This window comes from Geotrypetes seraphini, chromosome 4 (assembly GCF_902459505.1).
Source record: "Geotrypetes seraphini chromosome 4, aGeoSer1.1, whole genome shotgun sequence".
NCBI classification, from domain to species: Eukaryota; Metazoa; Chordata; class Amphibia; order Gymnophiona; family Dermophiidae; genus Geotrypetes; species Geotrypetes seraphini.
Genome location: NC_047087.1, coordinates 14,673,715 through 14,695,564, shown reverse-complemented (window position 1 = coordinate 14,695,564; position 21,850 = coordinate 14,673,715). Strand labels below are relative to the sequence as shown.

Here is a 21,850-nt window from a genome sequence, read left to right as displayed (position 1 = left end):
ATTACAATGAAACAAGTACACTTCGAACAGGTTTAAATTTTTTTCACAGCATCTAAAACTGGCCCCCTCAAATGTTTAAGGGTTCCCCTTCCTCCCCCACTTGTGTCTACTGCTAAAGCCATATTCATAGGAACTGTACAAGCACTCAGTACTGCCTGGCATGGTTCTGACAGCTGAAGAGGGAGGACATGGTACCACAATTGTCAAAAAAAAACCTGTTTACTTAGAGCAGCAATGCAGAACGGTCGGCTCTTTAGGGCATCAGAGCTGTGAAAGACTGCAAAAATATAGGTTTACCTTCCATTTTAAAATTAAATGTATTTTTGAGTGACATGGCAACACGTCATTTGTGGCTAGAACAAGTGTTCATTTCAGGGGTATATGAGCCAAAACAAATACAGAACTCTCTGCAATAAAATTGGGAATAACCAATGCCATTAAGCATTGTGGGCTGGAATAATTTCAGTTAATGGTGACAGACAACAGCAGAGTTGCATTGGTTTGCACAGTGCTCTTGCAAACATCGGCAATTTGAAACTGGTATGCAACAAGTGTATTATAATGGCTGGAGGAGGAAAGGTATAATTTAATAATCAAAAATCTGCAGCACAATCATAAATACCACACCTCTTGAAAATTAATGGGTCCATCAATCCCAGTAGCCAATTGTCACAGTGGCCAATCCAGGTCACTAGTACCTGGCAAAACCCCATGCTACCTATCCAGGGCAAGCAGTGGCTTCCCCCGTGTCTTTCTCAATAGGAAATTGTCCAAAACTTTCTTAAAACCAGCTACGCCATCCTCTCTTACCATGTGTCCCAGAGCTTAACTATTCTCTGAAAAAAATATTTCCTCTTGGTTTTAAAAGTATTTCCCTGTAACTTCATCAAGTGTCCCCTAGTCTTTGTCATTTTTGATGGAGTGAAAAATCGATCCACTTGTACCCGTTCTACTGCACTCAGGATTTTGTAGACTTCAATCCTATCTCCCCTCAGCCGTCTCTTTTCCAAGCTGAAGAGCCATTTTAGTCTTTCCTCATACGAGAGATATCAAGGGATCCTAAGTCAATCCTCTCGGTCCTCAAATCACTGAACACTTTTAGGCCCCGATTCTAAAAACAGCACTGGAAGTAAATTGGTTTTAATTGGTTTAATCATCACAGTAATTGGCTGTGCTGATTAAAACCAATTAAAATGCTGTTGAAAAAAAGGCTGCTGTTATCCCACCTATGGAGGCCCCTTACAATGCCTAACGCCCGTAGGCGTGATTAACACTGGACGTGGCTTGAAGTGTCATATGATGCCTCCGTAAATGAAAGGCACCAGAACTATAGGCTTTTAAAACCCCGGCCTACATTTCCGTTGCCTACTTTTCACTTAGCCACGACTCTACAAACAGCACTGTTGCATGATTGACACGCGATCAGCAGCCATTTTTTAGGCAGCCACTGATACCGGCTGCCAGATTTGTAGAATCTGGCCCTTCGTATTTTTCAATTGTCCCATCCCTGTGTATGTGATTTCTACTGATTATTGTGGAATAACAATGATGAAGAATCTGCAATCACAAACACAGGGATGGCACAATTGAAAACTACAAAGGCCCCTTTTTATCAAGCTGCTTTAGCGTTATGAGTCGCTGCGGTAAAAGCTCTGATGCTCACAGGAATTGTATTAGCGTCAGAGCTTTCACCACAGCGGCTGGTGATATAAAACCCTAATGCAGCTTGATAAAAGGCTAGCTGGTCTCCATGTTCTGAACACGCTGTACCTTGTTAGTTTTTTATAACACTTTTCAAGAGGTGTATTTCTCACTGCTGAAGATTTTTGATTTATCAATTTCCTTTCCAAATGGATTGCAAGAAGCAAGCTTCACTACACATCAATGAACGATGTAGTTTAAACGTTTCTCTGTAAGATCTGTTCACCTCTTTTTGGTAATTGCTGTAGGAAAATGAGTTTTGGACAATTTAAAAAAGTTGTTTCACACAATAAGCTGAGATTTGAGAAAATCGTGGTTTCAAGGCGCTGATCAATCATTCTCTCAAAGGATACCACTGGCAAATGATGATGTTACTGCAATGGAATCCAAATTTGGGCCAGAGCTGAAGAATGATTAAGAGACATCTTGAGTTTTACTTCCATTGTTTTCAATGGAAGTAAAACCCAGGTGTCTAAATCTGTCCTCCTTTTTCTGGAGACATTTGGTAACCCTAAGAAAGAGAAACAGTAGTGTCTTTGGGGATTTTGTACTGCTAGGAGACTACATCAAAGGCATAAAACATTGAAATGCCTTTCAAAATCCTTAGCAGAAATACAATTGAATACTAAGTACAATCAAAGACGAAATCAAGGATTCTAAAATAAAATGATTATAATCCATCTGCGGACAAATGACCTGGCCAGAAGCTGCACCCTTGTAGCACAGAAATATCTAATTTGGAGAGGGCTTAGAGTAGGGCTGTCAAAGTCCCTCCTCCAGGGCCACAATCCAGTCAATTGTCAGGATTTCCGCCATGAATATGCATGAGATCTGTTTGCATGCACTGCTTTCGTGGTATGCTAACAGATCTCATGCATATTCATTGGGGGAAATCCTGAAAACCTGACTGGATCGCGGCCCTCGAGGAGGGACTTTGACACCCCTGGCTTAGAGCCTCTAGTAAGGACTCTTGCATTTTCTGAAGTACTTTGTGTCCATGGAAAAGATCCAAAGCAGCATCATACCAAGATCATCAATATGTGGCTCTAAACCTGGTGTAAACAAAAAGGTTTCAGATGCTTAAGTGATGGGGGTAATGCATGCAAAAACAAACGGCCATATTCTAATGATGGCTTACATCTTTCTATAGCAGAAAGAAGAATTCTTAGAAATCCAGGCTGTATGTTAGCAGGAATTTAAACTAGGCAATTGGAGTGGCAAGTCAAAATGCACAAATTTAGGGTGACACTCATCAAAAGCAAGATGACAGTGGAGAAAGCAGTTAAAACAGCCATCTCAATCACTCAACCATCTGCAACAAGGTAGAGATAAAAGAATGCAAGCAACTCAAAATCCCTGGAAATGAGTACAAATGCTCACAGCTGAAGCAACAATATTCTGGAGCTGCAAGCTCTACTGCTGGAAGAGGGATTAGATGTACGGTAGTTACTAGTAGAGACATGGTATGGGAACAGCCCTACCAAGTTATAATTTGCTTTGTAGGACTAGAGATGGGACAGGGTTGTAGTAATGTATCTGTAATAATAATTTAAAAAGATTTAGACAAATTCATAGAAGTGAACCCCATAAACTAAAATAATCCTGGAAAAGCTTGCCCCTGGGGTTAGCATAGAGTCTTGCTACTTTTGGGGATTCTCCAAGTACTTGTGATCTGTATTAGCTATACTGGATTAGCTGGACCTTTGGTTTGACCAGTATGACAAGTCCTATATTCTTATAGCGAAAAAGGGGGAGAGATGTCACTTAATGTGAAGAAAAATGCAGGGGGCGTGCAGAAGGAAGGAAGTGCTGGGGACAGTTTTTGGAAAGATGGCACCCAGACTCACAGGAGTATTTTCCATCTTGGATAACTAGACAGATGTTCAAAGGTTGGGAGATGAAGTTGCTAGGTGATTTCAACCTACCAGAGGTGGACTAGGTCTACAGAACTGGAAAGAAATTGGGAGATTGTGGATGCCTTGCATGAAGCTCTAGTTAAGCCAGGAGTGATTAACAAAGTAAAGACTGGCACTGATCACAAAAAGAGGAACATAGAAAATATTGCTCATCGTTTTGAGTACTATAAATATGATTTAAAACCAAAAACTTCCAAGTGCACCTGGATAAATTGCCTATCCATGTTACATCTTATGAACTGCAGAAGAAGCTCTCTTTGGCACAATGCTCTTCTCAGCGAGCATTAGCAGGAAATTTAAGAGAGACCGAGATCATATTCCACATGGCCTAGCTTAGGATCAAGGCTCATTCCTGCCATGGAGAAACTGCCCCCACAAAGGAGCAAAGCTAAGAGAAACCAGGAAGGCAAAAGCCAAGACTAGAAAAGCTGGCCAAAGCTTGTAGCATGAGGTGACAAAATTGACTTTAAAGTACGTTCTCAAAGGAAGAAGGTCACAAGTGTAATTTTAAAACCTGCTGAAGAAAAAGCAGCAACGTTAAATAAATATTTGTGTGTTCTCTGAAGGACCTGGAAAGGGGCCATATCAACCTGCAAAAGTACATAGCGCAATGAAGTAGATGGGCACCATATGTGGAAGAGGATGTTTGTGATGACCTTGAAAATCTGAAAGTAGACAAAGCCATGGGATTGTATATTCCTATACACAGAGAGCCCATGTGTGACTGGAGAAAAGGAGATGTGATCCCTCTTCACAAAGAGCTGGTAAGCCTCAACTCACTAATGGAAATGCAGATGAAGGAAAGGAAGTTCATTTTTTTAAATAATCTAGTAGGGTGAAATATCCAAGCCACAGTTTAGTAAAGTGAATGGGAATTCCTTGCATGACCAGATAAAGGGCATGCATTGGATGTAGTGTACTTGGATTTCAACAAAGCTTTTGATTTGGTTCCTCATAAGAAACAGCAAACTGGATTAAAAAATTGGGTGATTTACCAGTACCTCCTGGTAAAGAAGGTTCTGCCCTGGAATTAATCCTGTTCAACATCTGCATGGGCGATGTCTCTAAATTTTAGAAGGGAAAATTTTGTCTTTTTGGGAACTCCAGGGAGAGTAGGCAAATGAGAGAAGTGATCTATAAAAGCTAGGGAACTAGTTGGATGCTTGTGTAAGCTATCTTTTAATTGTATATGGTAAGAGGGTAGAGGCTGGTAAACATGGACCAGAAGTGAGACCTAGGATCTCAAGATAATTACTGCCTTACATCATTTTGTGAAGTCAACAAGCCTCCAGGCTGCACAGTGAGGGATAGAATGAGGAGGTCACAGCGCTTTCCTTCTCCCTAGGTACAGGGTGTGGGTGAGGTCACTGTGGGAGTAGCTTGTTGAGTTTTAGAGGCTGTATGTTGCTAAAGACATAAAGAGGCTGCTGGAATCAATGCAAAGGAATGTGGCAATCAGAAGACGTAGGATCTCTAGTCTCGTCTAACTATGACTACTCTAGAGGAGAGGAGGGATAGAGGGAATATGATATTACAAACCTTTATATGAAGAAACAAGTCAACACCTTCCAAAGTAATAGCAAGAACTATCTTCTCATGGAACACCCTCCTGAAGGAAGTGGTGGACCTAAAACTTATGATGAAATTCAAAAAAGAAGTGGGATAAACAAAGTGGATCCTTAAAACATCAAGAAAAAGTGAACCAAGCTAGAACACCTCTGCCAAGTTCTGAGTTTCCATGTCTAAGAAATGATAGGGAAAGTATTTTGTACTGTGGTGAAACGCACGGCAGGTACAGACCCAGTAACTTTCCAGAGAAGACCAGATGTGCTATTTGCTATTTCTCTTGTGTACAATGTTTGATTGTAGGCTCTTGTACATGAACTCACACAATGCCGTCAGAGTTTAACTGTGTGGCTGCAGGTTGCCTATAGTTGAAACTACTATTCCCACAGTCTAACTTAGAATCCTTTGTTAAGCAAGCTTCTTCTAATCTCCTTCTGATAGTTCTTAGCCTAAGTGCAAAGATACAGGGATGCTTTATCACAAACAGAAACATGAGTACACAAAGACTACAAGAAATGCAGTGTTTGCACATCTGCATACCTGCTACACATTTCAGGGATATCTACCAGAAACAGCTGCCTTGGAAAAACAGAGTTATACAAGTGAACTACAGGTAAAATCCCGAACCAGATGTATTTTTATTTACACTAGCTTCCAGCCCTGCTGACCCCTAATTAATGTTGGTATACCTGCCCCAAATAGGCATGAGGACCTTGCTTTTTGTTCATTTGAACCAGGCAGCTAACCTCTTAGCATTTCAGGTTTCCTACTACCAGGGTCCATTGTGGAGAGCCAAATGAAGGCCATGTAGAAGGGTAGGTGGGGTCTATAGTTTAGTGCTGTGGTATGGCACATTTATTCTGCTGAGATTCCAGGCTGGGTTCTAGTACACTGAAGTGAAGACATGACTATGGAAGACTCAATACTGACGTGGGATTTGGGCTTAATGCAAGGGTCTGGCTCCTGAGTATTTCCATGGAACATGCCTTGAATTGGTCCTTCCTGGGCCATAGTTCAGGAGCTCTAGCTAATCTTACTGCTATAGCCCATATGGCATATAGCTGCTATGCAGATGTATCTAAAAGTGTCGGATCTCAAAGCTCTCCTCTTTATTCCTTCTGTCAAGGAGATGGAGGGGGTCCATCTTGAAATCCTAATCCATTACACTCTGGTCTTGGATGTTCAGTTCAGTGCAAGAAAGTTAAAAAACAAACAAACAATAACCCAAAACTGGATATAGTTAGGGTAGCACAGTGGTTTCCAACCTAGAGACCTGCTGATTGGGCACAAGCCCTGCCTCCTCCAAAGAGGGGTTCCTGTTAAAGACTGGTACTGTGGTCTGCGAGTCCTTGAGGGCCATAATAAGTTGAATTTACAGTATTTTCACAATGAATATGCATGAGATCTATCTGCATAGAATGAAAGTACATGCAGATCAATCTCATGCATATTCATGGTGGAAATCTTGAAAACCTGACCAGGCCGATGCCCACCCTTGCACTAATCCACAGGGAACTGTGCTGGCAGCTGCAGGGCCAAGTGTTGTCATATTCTTTTGGGTCCTATGAATTTTAAGACTTAACCAGGGGTCCCCATTGCTAAAGGTTTAGGAAGCAAGGCTGAATTCTTCTTTCTGTGAAACTACAGTTGTGTGCAACCAGTATATATTTGGTTTGGAGAATCGCTAGGGTTGGAAATTACATTACATTAGGGACTTCTATTCCGCCTGTACCTTGCAGTTCTAGGCGGATTACATTAGAAGATAACTGGACATTTCCAGGAAATCTGCCCCTTTCTGCTTTTGGGCATTGACGAACTTACCAGAAAACAACCCCCCCCCCAAAAAAAAAATAAAACCCAAAACTGATTGAAGAACTCATGGCTAAATACTGTGTTTCCCCGAAAATAAGACCTATCCCAAAAATAAGCTCTAGCATGATTTTTTAAGATGCTCCTAATATAAGCCCTACCCCCAAAATAAGCCCTAATGCAGGGATCTCAAAGTCCCTCCTTGAGGGCCGCAATCCAGTCGGGTTTTCAGGATTTCCCCAATGAATATGCATTGAAAGCAGTGCATGCACATAGATCTCATGCATATTCATTGGGGAAATCCTGAAAACCCGACTGGATTGTGGCCCTCAAGGAGGGACTTTGAGACCTCTGCCGGCCTAATGCGTTTTTTAGACCCAAAATTAATGACACTGTCTTATTTTTGGAGAAACACAGTAGCATTTGGACAATCAGTACTGGACACTGTCTATTGCTTTTATTGAATATACCCCCCCTAAAAAAAATCAAAAACAGTTTCACTTTCACCTAGACCAGGGGTGGGCAACTCCAGTCCTCGAGGTCCAGAATCCAAGTGGGTTTTCAGGATTTCCCCAATGAATATACATGAGATCTATTTGCATGCACTGCTTTCAATGCTTATTCATTGGGGAAATCCTGAAAACCCGACTGGATTCCGGCCCTCGAGGCCTGGAGTTGCCCACGTCTGACCTAGACACAACGTAGCTCCCTTTCTGCAACACGATACAATTTGATTTTTATACTGCTTTCCTTTCACAACCCAAAGTCATTTTCATATTCTGTTTCTAAAGGGCGAGAACAATCTTGGCTCTACTTCCTTGTTTAGGATTATTCCGAGTATGAGGCTGCGTATGGAATCAAAGCAGCTTTTTGAGCTATATAATGAATTTCAACCACCTATTCTGCTTACTCCTGTTAGTTAAAATGAGTTATTTTCAACCCAGCTAGTCAGGTTCTCAAAATACACACAATGAGTACGCACAAGATCAATTTGTACTAATTTATCTCACACAGAGGTGTTCTGGCTGGGTGTGTTTGGCAATGATCCTGTGGTTCCCCTATAACAAAAGTGGAGGCAGGATGTCAAGGATGGAGAATAGGCAAGACATAGCAGAACATTAATCTAAGCACATGTCCTTGAGCAGAAATAATGCTAAATAGAAAGAGATCAGGGGACAGCAGGGCCCCTAGTATTCTGCAATACTATGGGTTGCTTTTCTTAGCAAATCTTTTCTGCAGCAAGCGGAGTTTAGAGGAATTATAAATCAGCTTTTGCTGGTACCCTGTTACACTTATGAGCTGTAGGTTTGGCTTTTATTTTCAGAGAGCCATTTTGAACCTGCTGGAGATGAAGAGCTCTGTGATCCAGCTTGGATTTTTGCTCAGCAGTCTGCAATGGCCTGATCCTTCTTATGTGGAAGGTTTATCCTGCTGTGCAGCACAGTTATAGGGGGCAATATGCCAGTTTTATATTTGCCAAAGCACGTGTCACAGCTCCACCTCCGCTGCATCCCTGGGAACACCTACACACAGAGCACATAAAGACAGGAGCCCAGTTTCCATGAGCCTCATTGTTACAGGTAGAAACTGGCACATTTTTAGAAAAATCCAAACTCTCCCTGGAATAAAAGGAATTTTTCTAACATTTTGCACCAAGTCTACAAAGAGCTAGTTTTCTGGCATTTAAAAACTACTTCGATAATAAGCTTTCAAAGTCCCTGCCCTGGGAAATTAGATCTAAGGAATTGGTCTGGATGGATGCTCAGCTAACCAATGCCGGTGCCTGGACCTTGTAATAAAAGCCCTGCCCACGGCAGCTAGAGGATGCGTGTAGAGGTGACACTACCCAAGAAAAAAGATCAGGAGTGAAAATGGACAGATCCAGAGCTGATCTTTAAACCTTAATGATCCCCACTGTGGAATGTTAGGGCTTCAGGCTAATGCCTGCCCAAGGCCCACACATCCATACAGGTCAATGGATCCCCAGGCGAAGGCTTAGTCTGTCACATACAATGGCTTCTACCCTCCGAAACCTGCTATCAACAAATTTCCTCCAGAAAGCAGAAGCTGAAGTACCTAGCAGGGAAGGAGGGCATGAAGCTGTCCAGCAAACAGGTGATGTGGTCCAAAGTTCCCAGTGCCAAGCTTTCATCTGAAATGTGCGTGTTGGAGGGGGAATTATTTGCATCCTTTATCTAAAAACACCAAAATAGTTTTCATTTCCTGACCAGCAGCAGCAATGCAAACACTAAAAGCAAATTTATTAATTTTGCTCCAGAAAAAAAAAAAAAAAGCAGGCTCTTTTCTTTATAACAATAAAGGCATATATAAAACTGTAATTCATTTTCTTCTGTACAGTACATGTTACAGCACCTGTTTCGACTCTTACGCTCTTATCACTGACCTGTCCCCACGCCCCTCCCCCCCATAAGTGCCATAGTTCTTTGTGATGAAAAGGGATGAGATTTGACTACTAATCGCAACACTCTCGGCTCGGCGTCTTCACTGCTCTGCCAACTCATTCCAGCACTTAAGAAAAACTGACATTTGTGGCAAAAGAATGAGGCAAATCTCTGCCAAACTCTGATACAGCAGAATCCAGGTCCCCAGTTCTTGGGTCTTATTACTATGGCAACAAAAAAAGGAAAAAACACCTGTATGATCCACTCTGGGCGCCAAAGCCACGTGACCCACAATGGAGTGCAGACACCAGGTGACGACAGCCTGATCGTGTGAAGGTGAGGGGGGTCACGTGGCACAGTGCGTGTAAGCTCGGTGCAGGAGAATTCCTCAGGTGAGTGGGAGACCGAAGCGACACGTTGTTGGAAATGGGAAGAAAGATAAAGTGAAAAAAAAAAAAAACCAACCCTCTTTAAAAAATAAGTTTTTCACGGTTTACAAAGATTTAATTGCACTGAAGTCAGTGTGAATTGTGTCTTTTCTCCCCCAGATTCCCACAATCTGTTGCTTCATGCATGGCACGTTCTCTTCTTTGCTCGAGTCCTCCCAGTGAAAAATATTAAATATTCAAAGTAATAAAATAGAGAATATTTCTATACTGTATGTTCTGCCTAGTGCAAACAGGGTCACCTGGGGATATTCTTGAATTTACCCCGTGACCACTGCATGGCTGGCAGTGCAAGGCACGTCTGTAAGTGTTCCAGTTCGGCCTGGAGTCGTTCCCTCTCTGACAGCACCTTCTGCTTCTCCCGCTGCAGCTCCTGTGTGCAAAGCAGAGAAAAGATGGTTAGCGCACAGGGCAGAGGAGGGCAAGGCTGGAGGGGATCTGGAAATCAGGGACAGAAACAATGGAACAAACTCTGAAATGATGCAAGACCAGGGAAGAACAAGAGAGTGGAAGATGTAACCGAACAAGGACTGGAGGATTACAAGACACATAAAACATTCATGAACAAAGCTCCCGCATTCTTAGAACGACTCCCGATTCCATATGTTCCTACTAGATCCTTTTTTTTTTTTTTTTTTTTTAATCTTTATTAATTTTAAAATATAAACAGTGCAATACAATGAATTTAAACATAAACAAATCAAGAAACACACTTTATATATGCAAATAATTCAAAAAATACTCATTTTCTCCTCCCCTTAACTAATAAAAGTAGATATACATTTATAATTTCTATATAATAAATAAAATAGGAATAACAAACAATAATACATTTCCCACCACCCTGGATGTGTAAGGAGGTCAGATAATAAGAAAAGGTACTTGACATCTATTGTGACTCAATAAATGATGCCAATGGGCTCCAGACCATGTTAAATACTTTACTATAACCTAAAATTTCAGCGTTCATTCTTTCATATTTATAACTAGAACACAAGTTTGCCCACCAGAAAGTATAATTAAGTTGATCATAACATTTCCAACTGCATGTTCTCATTTGAATGGTTACTCATGAAGAAAAATCGGCTTTTATAACGATCTAAAGAAGGTTTAATATGTAATAAAGTACCACAAATTATAGCTTCATAAGTTAGTGGCATCGATGACCCAAAAGTACAATATTAATTTGTCCCCATATCGACTTCAAAAAATTAAGTATGTTCCAAATTTCATATGTTCCCACTAGATCCTTAAGTTCTGAGGAGAAATCTCTCCTTTCTGTCCCTTCCTTGAGATTCATTTATACGTGGAGGGACGCAATTTTTTTCCGTTACGGCACCACAAACTTGGAACTCCCTTCCAATACATATCAGGGCTTAATAAGTTCAAAGGTCTTTTAAAAAGCTGCCTCTTCAAGGACGCTTTCAATTGAGCAGCTCGAACTCTATAGAACTCAAATGTTCCTCAGTGAGCTAATATCCTCTAAATGAAAATTTAAGTTTAAGTTTATTAGGATTTTATATACCGCCTATCAAGGTTTTCTAAGCGGTTTTTTTACAATCAGGTACTCAAGCATTTTCCCTATCTGTTCCGGTGGGCTCATAATCTATCTAACGTACCTGAGGCTATGGAGGATTAAGTGACTTGCCCAGGGTCACAAGGAGCAGGGCAGGGTTTGAACCCACAACCCCAGGGTGCTGAGGCTGTAGCTTCAACCACTGCACCACACACTCCTCCAGTGGGTAACAATTACCTTTCCTACTGTTCTAACCCTATACACTTCCTTTACACCCCATTTGTGGTTTTGGCAATCGTGATTTCACATATTCGTGATTTTTTGGGGAGGGGGAAAAAAAAAGGAAAAAACCCCACAGTTTAGCCTTCCCCCCTGGCATCCCAGCCTTACCTGGTGGTCTAGCGGGCTTTCGGGGCAGGAGCGATCTTCCTACGCTCCTGCCCCGTGTAGATCGCCAATAGGAAATGGCTGTGGGGAGTTCCCATCGTAGTCTCGAGAGACTACGGGAACTCACGGCAGCTATTTCCTATTGGCGATCTGCAAGGGGCAGGAGCGTAGGAAGATCGCTCCTGCCCCGAAAGCCTGCTAGACCACCAAGTAAGGCTGGGAAGGCGGGGGTGGGTCAGAGCCGGATATTCGTGGTTTTTCGCCATTCGCGGTCCAGCTCTGCCCCTATCCCCCGCAAATCCGGAGGGAGAAGTGTATGTTCATATGTTCTCTTTTCACTTAATAGATTACTAACAGATGGCAAAAAGATAAATCTTTAATCCGAGAAGAAATCTCAGGAATATAAACCTTCTCAGAAAAATAAGATAAGTAAACGTCTCTATTGCCCTGATAAAGCTGAATGAGGGGTTTAGGGTTTCAAAGCTTTATTTCATGAATATTTATATTACACTTTAAAGTTTAAAAAGTAAAACGGTAAAAAATTGGACCGTGATTCAAAGCTAATGAGGAGGTTGGTGCGTAAAACGCCATGCAATGAGAGGTTAACGGAGCTTGGCGTGGCACCTCTGAAGTTTTGATAAGATTAGCTTTATTTATTGTAATAGGGTGAGTTAGTTAGAATGAGTGTTTTGTAAGAAAGTGAATTGGGTCTTTGACTGTTTTTTTCTGAGGGTTTTATAGTCCTGAGATCTCTTATATTTAACGAATTGTAGTTCAACCCGTTCTCCTCCTGTATCGTGTCTTTCAGGTTCAAACAATTTTTATTGATGCAAACAACAGCAAATACAACGCCAGGGCACCCCAAACAATGATGCATCATATATAATAATACAACAAGCATGGACAAAAGAAGAGAAACATCAACCAAACTCCCCTCCCCCATCCTACTCTACATAGGGCGAGCGAGATTAATGAGGGCGGAAAGGCACTCCGAGGCCCTGGACTCTTATGAGCCCCGAAGATGCCGCACATGTGTGTCTTTTAATAAAACCCTGTTTATATATTTGTAAATCGCACTGGATCACGCTATTGCGATCAAATTTTAAATAAACTTGAAATCTTTTCTGCTCTTTACCCGGAGCAGTTGCTCTGATTCTCACAACAGGCTCTGGTATGTTGATCAGGCACCCAGAAAAGCAACGATTTTGAGAGAATTAACCCAAAACCGTGGACTTTAAGAAGGCGCAAGTGAACTAACTTCACGCAGAGAGTCGAAGACGGACTTCTCGGCTCCGCGGAAAAGTAAGAACTGAGGAGACGCACCCTAGTCTGGGCGGGAAGGCACTCGCGCATGCACGGTGCAGGAGACTCGAAACTTCGAGTTTTTCTTCAAGCAAGGCTGCTTGTGAGGCGTCCGCATCGGGGCTCCTTTGGATCACGTCACCCATTAGTGAGAATACCTGCCTGCTTGTCCTGGGATAACCCTATTTTACTTCCAGCCTCATGGTTTGACCCTCTTTCTTCTCAAACAAACTTTCTGGGGAGGGTTGGAACAAAAAGAAAAAAAAAAAGAGGCATGAATAAGTCAACAATTCTCTTGTCTTTCTGGTACCTTAGCCTCCGATGCGTAGCGCGTTGGGCAGGGGGGTGTGGCTGCAAAATCCCTTCTGGGCCATGTGACCATCCTCAAGTTAGGGAAAACAGTGACCCTGCTTCAGTGTCCTAAGCCCATTCTACCTGCCTTACAAAAATGGCCCAAGTAGTTCAAAGTCCAGCAGCTGGTCAATGTGCGATCGAGTCCGCGTGTGGCCCACTTACCGCCATGCTGTGAGAGAGATGATCTGCGGTCACGCTGAGACTGTAGTGCTGAGCTTCTAGCCACCGGCAGTGGCTCTGCAACACCCGCCGCTCCAGATTTTGCTCTGAAATTAAGGCAGACAAAATGGTTTCATTTTCAGAAAACTCAGACTGAGCTTTCTGACAGTCCGATTTTCAGCTGGACATACAGACAAAGTCTAGTGATTCTGAGCTATCAAAAGCTAATCTGTGCTGTGTATCCAGACAAATGTAATCAGTGGCGTAGTGAGAGTGAGAGGCTCCCCTCCCCCGCACCCTACTGCGCCGTTTCCCTTCCTCAGTATCTCTAACGTTCCTAGCACGAGCAGCAACCCCTAAACTGCCGTCATGTCAGCATTGGCTCTTCCTCTGATGTCACTTCCTAGGCGTGGGTCCAGGAAGTGATGTCAGAGAAAGAGTTGACGCTGGCACGATAGGTTGGGGGTTGCTGCTCATGCCGGGAACGTTACAGGAGTATGGGGGAAGGGAAGCAGTGCACATACACAGCAGTAGGGGGGGGAATGGGGTAGACTGCCCCCTCAACCTTACTATGCCACTGGATATAATCTGGTTTTTGTCACTGTAAGGAAGTGTTCTTCAAATACAGTCAGGTGCATTCAGGAGGTGAGACCTGAGCCTCTGAAACTAGTAGCAAACAATTTTAGATGCTTCCAGCATAGAGCAGTTTAAGTACTGGCAGGGGGAAGAGGACAAATATGGAGAAATTAGGTTCTTACCTGCTAATTTAGCCTCTCTAGACCAGGACAGTTCCCCACCCTATCTTTCTGCGGTGATTGCAATTTTTGGACGCGTGCGGGTTCTAGTATTTTTCTAGGGCCGGGAGATACAAGAATAGCGGCTATGGCTCAGCTGGTGGGGACATTTTCACTGCAGGGTTTTAGTTCTATGCATTTTCCAACAGTGTTACTATATGTTTGGTTTTTTTATACTCCTGTTCGGATTGTTATTACTGTTTCAAGTTAGTTTTTTCTTAGTTCTGCTTGGTTATTCGGCAGACTGAGTTGGGAGGGGGAGCCTCAGCTAACATACCACAACCAAGGTCTTAGTCTCCACCTGCTGGTCATAGTGAGCTATTACCCATCAGTAAAGAACTGTACCGGTCTAGAGGGCAATACAGAATTCTGGCTTTCTTAGACAAATTGGCTACGGCCTGTACTTTGCTGCCCCTATTTCTTCCTCTTGGAGCCATATCCCCTCCCCCCAGGTCTGTATTCCTTCTGCCAGCATGCTTCACGTTGGCTGTTCTAAGCAGTCAAAAAAGCAAACAAGATGCTAGGAATTATTAGGAAAGGGATGGTAAATAAGGCCAAGAATATTATAATGCCTCTGGTATTGCTCCATGGTGCAAGCCCACCTTGAGTACTGCAATCAATTCTTGTCACTGTATCTCAAAAAAGATATAGTGAAATTAGAAAAGTTCAAAAGAGAGTGACCAAAATGATAAAGGGGATGGAGTTCCTCTCGTTTGAGGAAAGGCTAAATAGGTTAGAAAACAAATGGCTAAGGCGAGATATGATTGAGATCTACAAAATCCTGAGTGGTATAGAATGAGTTTTAAAAATGAATTTACATGGAAATACCTTTAAAGCAAATAGGAGGAAATGTTTTTTTCATTCAAGAGTAGTTAAGGTCTGGAATTCATTGTCAGAGGACGTGGTAACAGGCGTAGCTGGGTTTAAAAAAAGGTCTGGACAAGTTCCTGGAGGAAAAAAGTCCAGGCTCTGCTTACCCTGGGATCGGTAGCACGGAACGTGGCTACTCTTTGAGATTCTGCCAGGTACTTGTGACCCGGATTGGCCACTGTGGAAACGGATGCTGGGCTGAACCGCAGGGCTACTCTTATGTTTTTAAGCTGCCACTGTGGTATTATTCTGGAGGGATTTTACCAGAAGACAACCCTTGATACAATGCTCAGAGGAACTGCCGTTGCACAATGTCCCGAGAGCGCGATAAGAGTGCACAATCACCGAGTGCATGCATAAATGACAGAACTGTTTCACTTATGAGCGCTACTTGGACATTAAGTGATATTCTATTATTTCAGTGTGAATTAGAGAATGACACGGTGACAAAATTCATCACCGTTCCCATCCCTGTGGATAACCATCTTCATGTCATTCTTTAAGGAGGGAAGAATCAGAGTATGAATGGCCCAACCACTGACCCACAAGCTTTGCTTTGAAGAATGCTGAGATTGAGCAGCAACATTCCAGAGCAGAGATTGTGATGTCATAATGCCTCATCCCACCAGTGCCTAAGAGTCAATCACATCAGTGATGTCACAATGGCTTCATGATCCTTGGCTCACATAAGAATCAGAGTATGAATGGCCACAACCACTGACCCACAAGCTTTGCTTTGAAGAATCCTGGGGTAGAAGGACCGAGGTTGAACTAGACACTAGAAAATGACATGGGATTATTTCCTGCGGTTATCCGCGGGGATGGGAACGGTGATTAATTTTGTCACCGTGTCATTCTCTAGTGTGAACCTCATGAAATGCACAGGAAATGGGGCATCAGCAGGTCCTACATGAACACGCAGAAGCAGTTATCTGGGTGTCCATGGGGGGTGAGTGGCGCCTGGGGTGATGGCACCCCTTCCCCTTTTATCTTTGGTGCGAGCGCACTGGCTTTGGCGCCCTCTCGGACGTCAGAGAGAGTGCCGAAGCCGATGCGAGCAGCAACTTTGTGGCTGCTCGTGCTGAACTTAAGAAGGGGGGGGGGAGGGCGGAGAGCAGGAGGGCTGCCAGCACCCTGAGGAAGACCCCCCCCTACTACGCCACTGTTGATAACCTTTATAAAATTGTCCCCAATGTGTCCCACAGAGAGCAGGAACTGCCAACCTTTTGCCCCAGTGCTACGGGAATATGTTGACCCCATTCACTCACCTTCTATATGTTCCTGGTAAGCTTCAAAGATGGCCTCTATCCCCTGCCATTTAGGCCTGGGGGGCTCCTCCTCTTCCTCCTCCTCGTCTTCCGAGGATTCAGTATCCTCTTCCTCACTGTCTTTGGCCTGCTCTTGGACCACAGAGCTCTGCTGGCCATTCCGCTGTGGCACTGTGCTCCTGCTCGTGCTCTGGAGTTCGGGAATGTTATAGTGGATGGAGGCGTCCTGCTTGTGATTCTGTTCAACAGTATGCAAGGCTGCAGTTCCTACGAAAGACAGAGAACTCATCATGGGAGGATAAGCTCTGCTTCCTCCATGCCAGGCAGCCACTGACACCCCAGAAAACTACCCTGGACACACATTAGGGACAGTGTGGCCCAGTGGTTAAAGCTACCGCCTCAGCACCCTGAGGTTGGGGGTTCAAACCCACCCTGGGCAAGTCACTTAATCCCCCCATTGCCCCAGGTACATTAGATAGATTGTGAGCCCACCGGGACAGGGAAACATGCTTGAGTACCTGAATAAATTCATGTAAACTGTTCTGAGCTCCCCTGAGAGAACAAAATAGAAAATGGATTAACTAAATACATAAAAGTGCTCTCCCACCATTACTCTTCACTCCTACGGTGGCTTTTGGAGGCAAAACTAAACTCTTTGTTCAAACTAAGAGGTTGGGTAAAGCAAAGTTTCTTAGTTGTAAATGGGGGTTCTCCATAGGCCTCAGGCTAAGCAGACACACTTTTAAGCCCAAATTCTTCACCATTCCCCGTGTCTCTCGTTTGCGCCCAAGCTAGACCTGTTCAGTTTCAACTTCTTGTAAGTCTCAGGGGAGTCCACAGAGCACTCTCGTTAAAGGTCAGACCAATGGTCCCATCAAGCCCAGTAGCCCGTTCTCACGGTGGCCAATCCAGGTCCCTAGTACCTGGCCAAAACCCAAGGTAAGCAACCTCACTTTTTCCATAGACCATGAATCAAATGCAACCACATTCAAGGTGACTTCAAAGGTCAGGGTTGTTTGTTGAATGGCTCCTTTGTATGATTGTGCTTCTCCTATATTTAACTGGGGTTCCTTTCCTTTTATTTAGTATATATTTTGACTTGTACTGCAAATAACACACAAATAACAACTTTTATGGCTAGCAACCTGCAAATCAGTTACAGTGTTGATAGTGGAACAAAGTTCTACAGAATGAACAGGCCAAAGACAGAGAGGTTCGGTGAAAGTATTGAGTGTAAATCCATGTGGTTGCCTTGACTCGAAGCTGGGGTAGTCCAACAAAACCTGGGGCTTGTAACAGCCTTCTAGAAGCAAATGGATAGGATGGATTTGGAAGCAGCTAGACCAGCGGTCTCAAACTCAAACCCTTTGCAGGGCCACATTTTGGTACTTGGAGGGCCGCAGAAAAATTAGTTAATGTCTTATTAAAGAAATGACAACTTTGCATGAGGTAAAACTTGTTATAATTTATAAATCTTTCCTTAATTGCTTCTGAAAGACGTGCAACATGCAGAAAGTGAAGTTTAGAAAGTTTTTCACTTTCTGCATGTTGCACTTTTTTCAGAAGCAATTAAGGAAAGATTTATAAACTATAAAGAGTTTTACCTCATGCAAAACTGTGATTTAGATTCTAATCTAAAGTATCAACTGCAAGAGACAAGATTTTGGTGTTGCCCTCTAGGCTTTTTTGGAGAGGGGGAGACTCAATATCCGACTTGTGCCTGGAAAACTTGTGCCTTAAGTGTCCGGTGGTCGCGTCCGCAACCGCCTTCAGCTCTCACCTCCTCCAGCACCGGACACAACCGCCATCTTACATCAAGCAGTCACCGCCAGGAGAGGTGCCGAATTTCGCGAGCGTTCACAAGATGATGTATATGCACACAAGCCGCACTGCTTCCAATGGTTACTTTATGTTCTGGAACGTTGCCCGCCTCACGGCTGTAACCGCACGCAAGCGCTTTCCTGCAACTGTACGAGATTGTCCTCTCCACGCCACCTCACAATTGCGTACAGACACAGGAAAGCGCTTGCGTGAGGTTATAGCAGGGAGGCGGGCAACATTGAAGAACAATGGTAACATAATGAGGGCCTGGCGGGTCGCATGTGGCCCCTGGGCCATGAGTTTGAGACCACTGGATGCTAAGACTTGAGGTACACTGTTTATAGCTACTGTAGCTCTTTTGTTTGGGTATTTTGCTAATAAACTGTTATTAAAAGGGAGAGAACAATCCCTTCATCAGAGCTTAACAGCAGAAAGTCTAACATGGACCTAATTATAGACTGGGTATGTCTTTAGCATGGCGAGAAACAACCTCTTAGCCAGGGAAGTATCTTTGAGCCTGCCTGAGAAAAGTACACTTCTCCCTCCGTATTTGCGGTTTCAGCATTTGCGGTTTAGATTATTCATGGTTTTTAGCTTGCTGGCTCCTCCCCCCAAATGACATCAGCTTGCATAGAGAAATCGCTGATTCCAAGCACTTTGTTCACCGTGTTTTGCCTCTCCCACCATGTTATTTGCAGTTTCACCATATTCACGATGGTTTTTAATAGAAAACAGCAAATAACATATGAAAAAGTTATTCGCGGTTTTTCAATATTTGCGGTTCTGTTAATCCCCCATCACAGCGAATACGGAGGGAGAAGTGTAGCTGCATCACTGTGTCCACGGAGGAGTAATTTGTATTGCATTTGGCACTCCCAATCATCTGGAAATGTTGGCATCTATGACTGTAGCTCTTCATTCTTCCCCGTACAGAACAAAGGTCTCTGGGCTCAGCAGTGATTCTGCTCGACATATGCATTTCTAAGCCACTGCCTGCCATCACATCATTCCTGCAGCTAAGACTTCCCAAAACAGTTAATCTAGCTCAGATCACAAACTCCAGCTTTTTCATCTTGAGGTTTTCATTGAAAGAAGACACACTGGACAAGGCCCGACATGGACCGACAGCTCAGACTTCAGAAACACTGGCATATGGATAATCCATGCATGAATTAGCCAGGCCACGTTATGTGTATCAGTACCAACTGTTCCATCCAGACCAGTGGTCTCCAACTCAAACCCTTTGCAGGGCCACATTTTGGATTTGTAGGCATTTGGAGGGCCTCAGAAAAAAATAGTTGATGTCTTATTAAAGAAATGACAATTTTGCATGAGGTCAAACTCTTTATAGTTTATAGATCTTTCCTTTTGGCTAAGTCTTAATAATAATATTGTCATTTATAGCTAAAGAGACATATGATCAACAAACTTGTTTTATTTTATTTTTGTGATTATGATAAGCATTCCGAGGGCCTCAAAATAGTACCTGGCGGGCCGCATGTGGCCCCCGGGCCACAAGTTTGAGACCACTGAGCTAGACCTATCCTGGAAAATGAAAGGCCATAAATAATTGAAGCCTTTGCAGAAATCTTTGGATTAGGACTGACAGTAAAACAAAGCCTCTTACGGTCTACTCTAGAATATAAAGTTTCACTTCTGCTGCACTGGAGTGATATTTTGAGTGGAAAGAACTATGGATCGATTGGTGTGAAAACCAGAAATTACCTTGGATAAGAACTCTGGTTGGAAAGCAACTGGGTTTATGGTATGTGTAGTGATGGTGGGGCTAGCAGATGAGGGTTGGCAGTTTCCCAATCCTCCTAGTCAAAGTGATTGTGGTAAAAAAATAAAATAAAAAAGGGCTTGGCAAGAAACAAATTGAAGGTGTTCTTCAGATACAGTCCAAACTGATTCGTTCAGATAGGAGACGCTTTGTTTCAACAGTGGAAAGAGGGGGGCTCAGAGAGTTCATTTTTAACTTGCATATTATGGATGTCACAGTTTGGGCACCCAAAGTCCCTCCCCCCTCCCCCAAACATCCCACACTGACTAACATCTGGGCTTGGAGCAGGTGGTGCTTTTGAGGGTGGTCAATGCCTATTCCATCCTCTCTCACGGGCACTGCCTAGGCCAGCTATGACATCCCTTCTGCTCAAAGGGTTGCCCTGGCCGCAGCACTACCTCTGCCAGCCCAGGCAGCCTCCAGCTCAGATCCTGGTCAGTGGCAAGGGAGAGGACTTTTAGAAGCCTCACGTCCGGGTTCCAAAAAAATCTGGTGCCAATGTGTTTAGACACCCAAAAGTCCTGCTTCACGTTGAGATTTCTTAGATCCAGGACTAAATAGGTTATTTGGTATAATGATTGGGGTAGCCATCGAAATGATTACAGAAAATTGGAAGAATTGTGACCGATTAAATTTCACTTTTTGGTGTTATCGATACGAGAAAATGGTTTAAAATGATGTGGGGTCCATTGACCAAGTTTATTGATTCTAATTGAACGGTTCTTCCCTTTACTTCTGGTTATCATTCACACACCCAGGGGAGGGGGGTGGGCGGGAGGGAGAGGGATAGTATATTGGGACTGGTTTATTGAAGATAGGAAGTACTATTGAATACATTGAAATCAGGGGGGAGGGGGGAAAAATTATTCTTCTGTATTTTACTGATGAATGTAAGTGCTATTATTTAAATAACTTGTATGAATTCTTGTATGCACTGTTTTTAGATTGAAAATGAATAAAGATATTTATAAAAAAATAAAATAAAAAATAAACCTCTCAATCCTGCAATCTGTACAAAACTCCGCAGCACGACTTATAATAATAATAATAATAACAGTTTATAGACTGCAGTACCGTGCGGTTTACAAAAGAATAAAAGAAAGTTACAAATTGATTGAACTTAAAAGAGGTGAGAGAAAGTGGTTAATAAGTCAAGAGAACCGTATTGAGGAGAAAGAGATATACGGGTCAGAGGTCTAGATATTTCAGGAACAGATAAGTTCTTCATAAGTAGTGGGCGAAAGCAATTGTTCTAGATCTTTACCCATAATGCTTATCTTCTGCCAACCTCACTACACTCACCTCACCCCTCTCCTCAAATCACTTCACTGGCTCCCTATCCACCTTCGCATACAGTTCAAACTCCATGACTAAGTTCCAAGTGTGTTCATTCTGCAGCCCCCCAGTATCTCTCCTCTCTTGTCTCTCCTCATATACATCCTTGAGAACTCCATTCCTCAGATACTCTTCAAAAAATACATAAAACCTATCCAGTACGACCAATCCCAACCCAACATCCAACACTTTCTATACCCTTAATACTCTCTAATATTCTTCTATTTACCAAACATTATCTAAAACCCCATAATTCACCCTATTCCAATCTCCTAAAGACTTCTACTTCCCGACAATTTTATTACCTTAAAAAAATTTTTTTATGTCATTGCTTATTCTATTCCTTCAAATTTTGAATGTAATTCTTGTTTTAGTTTGGATGTAATCCGCCTTGAACCGCAAGGTAATGGCGGAATAAAAA

The 21,850-nt window shown here is 43.0% G+C and overlaps 1 protein-coding gene across 4 annotated transcripts in view; it reads right to left on the bottom strand.

The window, feature by feature from the left end:
* Positions 1 to 7,292: 7,292 nt before the first annotated feature.
* GSE1 (Gse1 coiled-coil protein) overlaps positions 7,293 to 21,850 on the bottom strand; it is a 750,299-nt gene continuing 735,741 nt past the window's right edge. For 3 of the 4 annotated variants that reach the window (XM_033940699.1, XM_033940700.1, XM_033940702.1), the window contains 3 exons: positions 16,491 to 16,757; positions 13,562 to 13,665; positions 7,293 to 10,213 (listed from right to left, as the gene is read on the bottom strand). In XM_033940699.1, the coding sequence (XP_033796590.1) occupies positions 10,079 to 10,213; positions 13,562 to 13,665; positions 16,491 to 16,757 (506 nt within the window). In that variant the 3' untranslated portion in view covers positions 7,293 to 10,078. The remainder of the gene's footprint in view (positions 10,214 to 13,561; positions 13,666 to 16,490; positions 16,758 to 21,850) is intronic. The other variant, XM_033940701.1, reaches the window with a different exon arrangement.